Source organism: Corvus brachyrhynchos, unplaced genomic scaffold, assembly GCF_000691975.1.
Source record: "Corvus brachyrhynchos isolate BGI_N302 unplaced genomic scaffold, ASM69197v1 scaffold80, whole genome shotgun sequence".
NCBI classification, from domain to species: Eukaryota; Metazoa; Chordata; class Aves; order Passeriformes; family Corvidae; genus Corvus; species Corvus brachyrhynchos.
The window spans coordinates 14057308-14069354 of NW_008236769.1; the positions used below are offsets into that span (position 1 = coordinate 14057308).

Consider the following 12047-nt stretch of genomic DNA (forward strand, 5'->3'; position numbering starts at 1 on the left):
ATTACCCAGAGAAGTGTCTTCAGGAGTCCTTGGGAATGCTCAGCCCAGCAAGTGACCCCAAAATCTCATTGCTGGGGCAAGCAAGCCCTTTGAAAATGGTCAAAAGCACAGCCAGTGAACCCATGGTCACTGAGACAGCATCTGAAGCTTTTTTAATCCTGCCTCCATCAAGAGGATTTCTCAGGAGCTGAACATCCCTGGGTTACGTGCCAGCTCGGAGCTTTGTTTCAACCCAAATATTATTGTTCCCGAAGACACCATGCCTTGCAACAGCTCAGCACACGGATCTCCCCGCTGTGCGTTTTCATATGGGTGCTTCAACATTTGTTTTGAGAGCTATCCTGTTCCAACAGCAAACATAAGGATCAGTGTGACCTCTCCTTATCGCACAGCCTTTCCTGTGTGGAATTCATTGTGATCTGGACCCCAGTGGCTATTGCATCATTTCTGTTTATGTGTAACCTTTGGCACTCCGCAATCTTATCTGCCTGCAGCCGGCTGCAGCAGAAGATGTGCAGCAGCACAGCCAGCTCTGGCAATCCTCAAACACTGGAAGGGGCCAGCTAAGAGTGGAGGTCAGTGAATGATTAGCAAAGCAAATCTGCAATCTCTGACAGCTACATGGAGATCAGCTCCCTCTGTCGCCCCAGAGCAGGTGAGGCCTGGCTCTCCTCCAGCTCTACTCACCAATGACGATGAGGGTGTAGTTCACGTTGGTGCTGCCGAAGCCGTTGGTGGCCTTGCAGATGTAGGTCCCTGCGTCTTCGCTCTCCACCTCCTTGATTTTCAGCCCTTGCTGGAGGATTCGGAACCTCGTCCAGCCGCTGTGGATTGTCCGTCCATCCTTCATCCACATGGTGAGGGGCGGGGGGTCACCTTCCACCGGGCACAGGAGCTTGATGGTCCTGCCCAGCCTCACAGACTGGCGGTGAATCACTTTATCAGCGATCCTTGGGGGGCCTAGGAAAGAGCAGAGAGAGGAACAGCTGTTATGGCTTTTGCCAGTGACACAGCACTGACTCAAAGCCGAGTCATCAATCTGGACATTACACTGACTGCTATACAGAATAAAAGGTGCTTACCAAAAATCAGTTACAATCAAGGATGAAAATGTAGGCAATTACAGAGGGATACAGAGGGATACAGCAAATGAGATCTTTCTTTGTGCAAGACCTGAAGCTATAGCCTTGCCATCAGCAGCAGCTCAAGCTAACCCACCAGGGAAGCCTGGTTCTGAGGGTCTATTGCTTTTCCAAAATTTCCAGCATTTTCCTGTCACAAGAAGGAGCCCAATACACAAACTGTTCTGCTGTATTTGGTAAAGAAACTGTAGTTGTTTTAAACTTAACACCTATTCTGAAGGCAAAATTAGTAACAGGAGTAGCACTTACAACAAAACACTGCCCCCCCCCAACATGTTTTAATCCTTTCATGTTATATGTACAGTAATTCCCTTTAATAGTCACCAGATGGGCTTTATCTGAGACACATAAGCCTGCAGTTGTTGAACACAGAACATTCATTGGGTAGTGCTTCAATAAAAGATACAGCTTAGCCTGACATGTTAACATTGTCTGTAGTCCAAAAGAGAATGTTTTTATAAGTTTCCTTAGCAACCCCACTGGTTTGACCCATCTGACAAATATTTGCTCTTTGTGAAAGGTGATAATTTCATACAAAATAGAGTGTCCCTGGAATGCCAGAGTGAACACACTGTTTGCCACATGATAACAGGATGCACTTGGACAGGTCAACTATCTGAAGAAAAGAAGTGATAAAGATTCCAACAGTGGGAATGGTCCTATAGCTGAATTCCAACCGGAATTCCTTCCCAAGGCTCTGAAAAATTGAATAGAGTCTTTTTCCTGCATCTGCCTTTTCATTAATTGCACAAGTTCTCCACACAGATTGCAATAGCAGTGCTCTTCCCAGAATAGTCTATTAATGGGTGTGATAATAAGTGCCCTGTTCTTGCATAAGGACAAAATGTTTTGCTAAGAATTGCTGATGCTGAGTTGCACCCAAAACCCGCAAGATGTTTGTGGGATTTGGAACTGTTCCCTCATATTTTACTCCTGTTCCTAGTGTTTTACAGGATTGGACCCACAGGGGATAAACTACAGAGCTCATATTTGCACTTCCTCATGACTAATTCCTATTATTTCAAAGTCTGCCTGATTTTTCCCCAGCATGACTGAGGCAGTACATACAGTCCAACTCATGAATGACTCCAGAGCTGCTGCTGCAGTTACTCATGTTGAATCACACCCATGAATTTTGCAGCATTGCTGATGAGCAGAAATGCTGCTCAAGCTGAGAACAGAGTGGTGAACTAGCCTGAAACTTACTGAAGATTTTAAATAAGAGCCTGGTTAAATCAATGGGTCTTAGAAACACTCAGATTCTGATGAACTTCTAATGACCCAAAGTGGGGACCTTGAGAGCACTTATTCTGAAAAAATCAGAGATAACAAAGATAACAGAGATAACAAAGGAGGCAAACACAACACCCACCCCTTCACATCTTTTGCAGTCACCTGTGGGACAGCACCTCACAGGTGATGGTATCCTCCCATACTCCAAGGGAACTGGCAAAATACCATGAGAAATCCTGCCTGTCCAGGTGTTTCTAAAAATTCCAAACCACCCTTAGTTCTTCACCTTGTGAGATTTCCAACTACCTCAGTGGATGGAGAGATAACCCCAAAACCTTTTGAATGCTGGTCTTACACAAATTGCATTGCTGAATCTTTTAAAGTGAAAATCCACCCATGAAGAGGGGCTCTGTGTGTTGACTTTGATAAGGCAGAATTCACAAACACTGGGTGGGAATCCAGCCCCAAATTCTGCTACATTTCACTACATGGTGCCCTCACTCACTGCACAGGAGCTGAAATGCCCAGACAAGTCCATAGACTTGTTGAAATTCTGGGTTGGCCCTTGGAGAGGTCCTTTCTGACCCAGAGCCCTATCAAACCAAGTCAAACTTCAAGAGTAGCTTCACTGCAACCTGCTTGTGAGCCAGGATACTACTTCATGCATATTCAAATGACAAAAACAGATCTATAATTAGTGCTGGGGAAAAAATGTTTGGTGCAGGGCAAGCAGGGACAGTGGAGAGAGAGCACCCTCCTCCCAACTTGGAAGCCTGCTGTAGGCTCCTTCAAAATCCCTTTCCTTCCGACATTCATGTTGACTCCTGATGAATTTTGAGACCTGGAGGAATCAGATAGTTTCCCAGTCACGTCATGTGCTTCTCTGGGGCAGGCTGCACAAGCGGTGTTCCTGATGGCACCAGAGTTGCCGCTGGATCTGTCACATGTTTGGGTCAGTGGTAAGCTTGGTCCTCCTAAATGCCATTTTCCTTTGACTGACCTTTCGTTCTGAGGAATTGTTGGATCAGTCCCCTGTCACAGGATCTATCCGCAGACCTTTATGACATTTAGAAAAGGGTGCATTTCTTAGAGCCATTCTGCCTAAAAACATTAGTGCAGTTCTTCATTAGCTCCTCCAGCAGCTTTCTCAGGAACAGGAATAAAAGTCTCCCCTCACTCTTTTTTCCTGCTGTGAATTTTGCCAGATACAGCATGCACTTCTCAGTAGTGTACAGCCCTAGGACAAAGATGATGAGGCCTTGTTTCTGTTCATTTAGTTCTGTAAATATTCCCATTTTATTACCTATCATCTTTGCAGTAATTACTTTCTGCTCAAGTAGTACTCTCTGGAATCAGTGTTTTGATGTAAATATCAAGCACCATGATAATTATTACAATATTGTAACTTACTACTGTGTTTACAAATAACCACAATACAATTCGGCACCTTCATATATGTCAGACGCTTCAGAAGCCCTGGCAAGCCATTGGTAGCTGGACCTCCTGAAGCTGGGCTACAGCAAGAATAAAATGTTGGTATCATCATGGATGTCTGTCTCTCTTTCTCATGTACAGGCATTCACTGGGTCTTATTTCACTACATATCTGTAGAGCCCTGCCTTGGGACTGCAAGCTTGATGGATGAATGCTTTTCCAGTCAAGACACACTTTGGCACATCTTGCCACTCTGCACCATCAGAGGCATCAGGGGAGGCAGCAGAGAGGGGTAAGTATGTTTTGCAAAAAGGCCTTTCTCCAATATCCCCTGGGCAGTGGGTGCTACTGACACAGAGCAGCCTCAAAAACTATCCAGGCAAAAGTGTCTTCCCCCTCTGAATCCAGATATTAAGCTGCTCAGCACTGCTCAGGTTCTGCTGGAGATTAATGTCCAGGGTTTCTCTACAGCAATTCCATCTCCTGCTACATGAACAGAGCAAAAAGATGTAGTAAAAGCATGCTGAGTCTGCCAACTTCCCATGCGCAGCACTGATGGGAGCTCCCCACCTTCCAGAAATGGCCCATAATATGCCACAGGGTGGCCAGGAGAGCAGAGTGCCCAGTTAGCCCTCCCAAGGCGCTGATTTGGGAGTGTCCCTGGTGTCTGACCCTGCAGGGCTGGGGCACGTGTGTGCTCACAGCTGAGTGCAGCAGTGTGGGAGCAGAGCCCAGGACACAGGCCCCACAGGCTGGATACATTTCTACAGCTGCTTAGCGAGGCAAAATCCCAGGAAAGCACCTGCTGCTTCACCTACAGCTGCCAGAGAGGTAAAAACAGGCTGAACCCTGGCTGTAGTCACTGACTTCCCATCCCTTGCTGCTGCCGGCGTCCGTCCCGTGCTCTAATGCAGCATTAAAAGGCAGATGAAATTACTCCTCCAGGAGCCAGTGTCAAGATCTCTGCCATCCTGGACTCCAGCTTTGAGTTGTGTGCGAGGAGGAATGATCTAATTGAGTGCAATGCCCTACAGCTGCTTGCTATAGCGCTGCTCTTGCCTTGTTTGTGGGGAGGGCAACACCCCAAGAACTGGAGAGCAACACCATAAGCAATTGTTCTGAAACCTGAGAACATTTTGTGAAACCAGACTGTTAAAATAGAGACTTCATATATTCACCAAAGCTAAATTAATGCCAATATATACCATCTCTCTGGCTAGGGGGGAATCCTGTGAACTGCCATGTGCCTGCAGTCATGGGCCAAAGCTCCAGACTGGATTCTCTCAAGGCAGAGTAGCAGAGAGCAAGTGCCCTCTGGTCCTGAGTGTAAACCCTGTGAGCACTCCCCCTGATTCCTTAGCCATTAGGCAGCGATTCTTGGAAACATCAGCCTTTTTCAAGTGCTGAGAATCTCCAATCTGTGATGCTCCTGGACACAGCAATTACTTCCCGCAGCATTTTTTCATCAAATATAGGAGAAAGGGACGAAAACAAGGCCCCAGGTAGATATTCCATCCAAATTACTGACACAGATTTTTATGCATTTTTGTAGTCAGGAAGGGAGGGAGAACTCTTGCATTTTTCCACGAGGCAAGGACAGCTCTCTATGGCCACAGGGCACTACTTTTAAGCCCCATCATGGTGGAGAGGGCACAGCTGGTTCCACAGCCTGAACAGAGGAGCTCTCTCAGGAAGTTAAGCCCCACCTTGACACAAGCCTAGTGGGGGCAGGTTTTCTTCAGGCCCCCTTGTCCTCAACCCAGTAATATGAGAGAATCATTTCTTAATACTGTGGCTGAGAGAGAAGGGTGGGATTCGACATCCACGGATGTGACTCGGGAAGAAGTGATGAGAATGCAGCTGCCTCCCCCCGTGCTTCGTTGTTATTCTTTCTCCAAATACAAACTAAATATAACTTTGCTCCATAACATTCAAATCATTTTAGTTACTAGCAGGGATCATGCCTGGAGTTCCAAGGGCCAGGGTGCAATCAGGCTTAAAATATAATTTAAACAATCCAGAACCTAGATTTTCCACCAAGTTATTTTCTTGCTTGTAGTTTCCCCATTTGCAAACACATTTAAACACACCCAGAAAGAAACCAACAAGCTCAGCCAGATACCACGTTTTCTGTTCAAGATCATATAAACCCAGTTGAACATTAACAAGGAAATGCCATGATCACCTCATTTGTTTTAAATATTTCTGCTCATATAAATGCAGACAAGTGTGCAGATTTATTTGCCTCATTTACGAATACAAGCAACTGGAATCTCCATTCTGTTCCATTATATAAAAGACAGACTCTACACCTGTCTTACTGAACAGCTGGGCAATTTTCAATTTATATCCACTATCCTACACCACAGAAAAGCCCCACTTGCTGCTCTGCTGCTGACACTGCTTTACTAGCATTCCTGTTCTCCTCCCCAGTGCCTCGGGAAGGGATAGTGGTTGCCATTTCTTGGCAAAAGGAGTTATGTAAAACCCAAGAAAGCCTCTTTGCTTTAGCAAATAGCTATTTCCGGGAAGAAGAAAAAACAATTTCTAGAAGTGTATTTAAGACACAACAGTGGGATAGCCTGGAGCTTCCTGTCCATATTTCTCACAGTCAAAAACACACACACATGTAATTATATTTTCCTGCGCCGCATTGCAAAGTTCATGCACTTGTTCAACTCATACATGTAGTAAACATGATTTACAGCTCCGTGTGAAAACCCTCTAGATATATGGTGTTTTGATAGTGATTCAAACCTAGCACTTTAATTTAGTAACACCTAGCAGTGAAAGCTAAATGATTTCCCACTCCACATTCCTAACTTTCCATGAACCCCTTTTTACGGCTAACATGGGGAGGAGATACTGCTTCTACAACTGTTTGGACTTATCCTTGCTATTCCTTCAACTAAACTGCACACTAACATCAAGCTTCACATATGGTGAACGCACCAGCACTGACCCACGTCCTATGAGACCATTTGCCATCATACAGTTCAAAGTGAACTTTATTAACACATTAAACATAATTACAAAGAGGAAATTCCAAGGAAGGTCAACAAGCCCGGACAGCTTCTTGGAATGGAAAGTAATTTATAATATCCACATACTGTATTGTAAAGTTTATAAAGAAGTTAAATAAGTTTTAAGAGCCCCATGGGTTATGTATATTTTATTATTTAATACCAAACACATTCACTTTCCATGTAGATAAGATTTCTTTTGAAGTGCTGTGTTAACAAATTAGCAAAGTCATTTATGATGAAGCACCCAAACAACCCATCAACACATGGAATTAGCATGAGGGGCTGGAGTACCACAGATAGTGCATGTCCTGTGAGGGGAACACAGCTAAGCACAGAAATCTTTCATTACAACAGCGAGATGAGGGAATTGGACAAAGGTCACCAACCAAACTGCTCATTTGGTGTGAACACAATCTCTTACAGCAAAACTTGAGGCAACACTTGGCCTTCACCATACTCATCACTGTAAAACCTGAGCTTCCAAAGACTTTACTGCCAGGGTGGTTCACAGCAAAGTGGATTTCCTTTACCTTTCCCATGCTTCAAAATGTACATACGCAGCTGGAAAGGATCACCTAAAAGCCACGTTTGAAACATGCATCTGGAGTTGTCTAACTTGGGGTATCTGCTGCTACAAAGCTGGGCTGGACAACTCCTGCTTACAGTAGGAGTTTAACCTTTTCTACAATAGTTTAACAATCTCTGCAAGACCTACATGAGGATTATGCCCTCACACTCTCTGCATATCATTATTACCATTATTTGTATCGGCATTCAGGCTGTAATGATGGATCAATAGACAGAGACCTTGCTCTGCTACGACAAACTCTACCAAGGAGCAAATCCCACATGGAAGGCTTTACAAAGCAATGATGGGAAGAGTTTCAATCAACACGTGTAGGTGCTCCTGAAAGAGAGGAGCTCTTGGCTCTCTGCACAGTTGGAAGCCATTACGTGGAGAGCAGAACTGATAAAAATGCTTTTTGAGAGAGATAAAAGGATGAATGTGTTGCCCATGTATCCCATTAACTAATGGAATAAGTAGTTCAAAGGACTGTTGAATCCAACATCTTTTCATATTTTCAAAACAAAACAGTCTGCACTTCCAAAAGGTATGTGCTAGCCAAGTAAAGTAGGGGTCAGCGTGGGGGTAACTGGTCCAAATGCTTTGGTATGTGACATGAGAAGATCAGATTAGATGAGCTAATGGGTCCTTCTTGGCTTGAAAACATAGGCGCCCACAGACAAAAACAATGCTTATCAAAAACAATCAAAAGATTAAAGAAAAAACCAACAGCATCTCTGTAGAACAAAGACTCTGAGCGAGGAACACAAAAACACCACAAGTATTTGCTGACCAGCCCCGATGGCTGCTCAGGCTTAGATTTGGAAATTGTGAACTGTTTGCAGGAGCAAGCTCCAGGCTTGGGCTGCATGGCTCAGCCCAACAACCTGATGGAGAAAACAGCTTCACAGATCCATTTTACAGCAAGTGAAGTGACATATTTTCTCTTTCTTCCTTACCTCTGTGGTAGGAGTTGTTTTCCTGATGAAATGGATACTTATTGATAGCACAAGAAGTGCCTGCCATATTTTCACATGAGTAATAAATAACTAGTCCCTTGGGTGAAGGCTGCCAGTAAATTCCCTACTCTAGATGTTCCAAACCTAAGAAAAATACAATATTTGGGAACATGTTCCATTTAATTAAGTGGCCTGCATACACATTTCACCAACATTTAATAAAATAGTTATTGTATGTTAAACAATTGGCACTTGATTATTGCTTAGATTTATTGCAGTTAAACAACAGTAGATGAGATACGTATCTCTTACGTGGTTTCTAAATCCTTTGAGCATATGTTTTCAATAATCAGTTGGTATTTATTTAACATGAAATTACCATCTTATTAAATTCAATGTGTATGGGTGACATTCAATTTCAATTGTTGCTGAACATTTTTTCAGCAGCAAAAAATAGTAACTTTATCCCTTAGGTTTCGAGGTAGCAAACGCAAAGGAGAGTTAGGATTACTTCAAATTACTTTTGAAGAAACAGACTTCATATGCTGGAAAGTTTCTAGTGTGGAAGAAAATATATGATTTATTGTTTCTCAAGTGCTGCCAGTGGGCTTAGTGTGGGCCAAAGGAGAGGACTAATATTTCTACTCAAATGCTAAAATTATACTGACAGCTCAGTTCAGGTATGCAGCTCAATGGATAACCACAAAACCTTTTTTAGAGAAGAGATAAGTACAACAAAGGTGTGTTGGCACACACACCCACACAATCTACCTCTTTCATTCCCATTCAAGAAGGCAAGCCCATCTAAATAATGGCATACATAATTTGTTGGGCACTTTTTCAAAAGCAATGCCCTTAAAGCATTATTTCAAGGTTCTAAAATTAGAAGACTTTTTGTTTGGTTGGTTTTTTGCTTGTTTTTTTAAATTTTTTTAATTTTAGTCTTCTGTTTCCAGGAAGGACAAACTGACTAATTCTGGAAGAAAGCTAGAAATCCTCTGGCTTAAGGGAGGATCCAGAACCCAACCGAAATTCCATAGCTCCGACCTGGCTCTCTCCAAACCTAACCCAAACCTCCACCATCTCCTCCACAGGTCACAGAGGCACCATTCTTGCCAACGCGAGACATTTGTTTGCTTCCCATAATGTCTGGAAAACAGTGCAGTCAGGCAGCCCTGAATTGCCTTCTGGGGTGGGTCTACCCAAATTTTAACATAAATATCATTGTACTATGCCCTTCCAGCTGTTTCCTAACCATGAAAATACTGCTTCACAAGCCCAGTGGATTTTCCAGCCAAATCGCCCACATCTCCAAGACTTTCAGTAAAACAAACCAAACACTCTGCAAGCCTCAGTTTAATTGACTTTTTTTGTGACTTCTCCCCTTTTTTCGTGAAAACTCCCCTTCAAGCCACCAATAGCAATCACATTCCAAATCCCAAGGTTCCAAAAATAGGTGTTTACTTCTGAGCCAACCTGCTCTGAATTTTGTCCCCTTCTTTGTCCCTCCTCCCTGCATGCAGCATTTTGTCACCTATCCATTTTATCTGAACAGCTCCTAGAGAATAGGATGCCCAAGTTCACGTTTGGAGACACAGGTTCCCCTTGAACTTTGGTAGTCAATATTTAACCCAGTCTGAGCACTGTGCAGGGTTTAATAAGTAACGAGACATTTCCCTTATAGACAGGCTCTTGTGTGAGCACTCTGCAAGCAGGAAATTGTAAGTGTCATTGTTTATGTCTGCAGGAAAACAGAAACCACGATGGTTGACTCCATGCTGTACACGGGAACGATGGGAACGCAAACCTTTAAATAGCTGGTTTGCCTTCCTGCTAGCCCACAGCAGCAAGTTTTCAGCCATTGACTGACACAGGAGCCTTTTAATTTGTATTCAAGGATTTGGGTTTCCTCAAAATATTCTTAAAAATCTTTTTTACCAGAATTTGCTCTAAGAGACGAAAGTGGAGAAGACTTTAAACTCTTCCATCCTGTGCTGGTTCCTACTGGCCTTTCCCAATACTCAGGATGGAAAAAGTGAGATTAGTGCACTAAGGACTCAGAAAAAAACCATCTTGACCACTCACTCTCAGTCATGAGACACTGCCAAAATATCCCTAAGCCTTCTGCTGTTGGGCAATCAGTGGCAGTGCCCTGCATGGCGAGGCTGCTCTCAGCCCTCCCTTTCCTCTGCCCTCGTCTCTGGGGGCTTCTATGTTTGGTCACCACAAAAGCGTGGTAACAACTGTTTGATGGTGACCACAAAGAGATAAACATTGTGGTATTTAAGAACTGGAGATATTTTCAGAGGCTTCTCTAGAACAGAAAGCATTTCCAGCTGAATGGCTGCATAGCAAGCTTGATATGGAGCCTTTGGAAGAACTGTTTTTCTGTAAGAAAATCACATTTTTGTCAAGAACTAAGACTTTACCCAGTTTTCTTTTTCAAAGAGTTTTGCCTGGTTTTCTCCCCTTTTCAGCTTAAGAAATATTTTATGTAATAATTTTGGCCAATCACTCAAGAGAAACCAAGTCTCCTGCACAGGGAAACTATCACTGAATTCTTACAGCATTCCCATCTGGTTCCTGCCCTTCAGACACTGAAGCACACACTACCTGATGTAAAAACACATGATACACTCGCCTGGACAGAGGCAAGTGCAGCTTTCTGCAGCCTGCCTGCACCTGGGAGAGCTTCAAACAGACCCACTTCTTCTGCTCCTCCTCTGGTTTGCTCACAACAACAAGGTTCGTGCACTCTTACCTGGCTTAATTAGTTTTTCCATCAGGAGAGAGTGAAGACTTGTTGTTCTATCCGACTTACTATGTCCAACTGCACCACCTAGGATTGCTAGAGGCTGTGCTGTAATGTCCTGGGACTGTTCAGCTCTAATATCAGATGAAATCAGGTTTGCATTTAATCTGGTATGTCCAAAGGTTTGCTGCACCCCTTGCTGTTCAAAAGCTGCTTCACATCACCTGGAGGAAGGTATTCCTCTTATACCTCTATTGCACACCAGTGTGGCGTGTCAGGATGAATGGTATTAGCACACCAGCACTCAGCAGTGGGTATATTCTGCCAATATTGAACAACTGAAACCAAATATTTTAAATACAAATCCATTTAGATTCCTCAAACTATCCAAAGGATTTGGAAATACTTCTCCTTTGCTGAAGATCCCACACTGCCTGCCTTTTATGCCTGTACATCTGCAACAACAGCAAGATGGTGCTAATTATTATTTGATACACAAGCAAACTACCAACCCCCTGTTCTTAGCACAGCCTGTTGCTTTATTTGAGCTGCCAAAACTTCAGCAGCTACAGGGACACACGGGAGTTTTGCTGACATCAATTGCTTCGTGATTTCAAGTGACTCCATTCTGCTGGCGGGCTGCACACTGGAATGCAACATCATATCCAGCAGGTAGATAGAGCCACTGGAATATCAATTAACGTGCAATCCTATTACCTCAGTGTCTGGTAATGTGCAGTCCCAGCTACCCTCCTGCAAGTGGAAGGGGGAGAAACCTGGAGAGCACAGCAGCTATCTAGGAAAAGCTGTGCACGGAGAAATATTGTCTCATCGCGTGACTGCAGCACTGCCCCACATCCCATCGCACGCGTGCGGGTACCGGCACACGCACAGCGCATCAGCTGTCAGCACGCATTCCTGGCTGCCCACTTGAAT

The 12047-nt window shown here is 43.9% G+C and overlaps 1 protein-coding gene across 4 annotated transcripts in view; it reads right to left on the reverse strand.

The window, feature by feature from the left end:
• The window catches only part of FGFRL1 (fibroblast growth factor receptor-like 1), a 167402-nt gene that overhangs the window by 83832 nt on the left and 71523 nt on the right, over window positions 1-12047 (reverse strand). For all 4 annotated transcript variants that reach the window (XM_017727773.1, XM_017727772.1, XM_017727771.1 and 1 more), the window contains one exon: window positions 688-960. In XM_017727773.1, the coding sequence (XP_017583262.1) occupies window positions 688-960 (273 nt within the window). The remainder of the gene's footprint in view (window positions 1-687; window positions 961-12047) is intronic.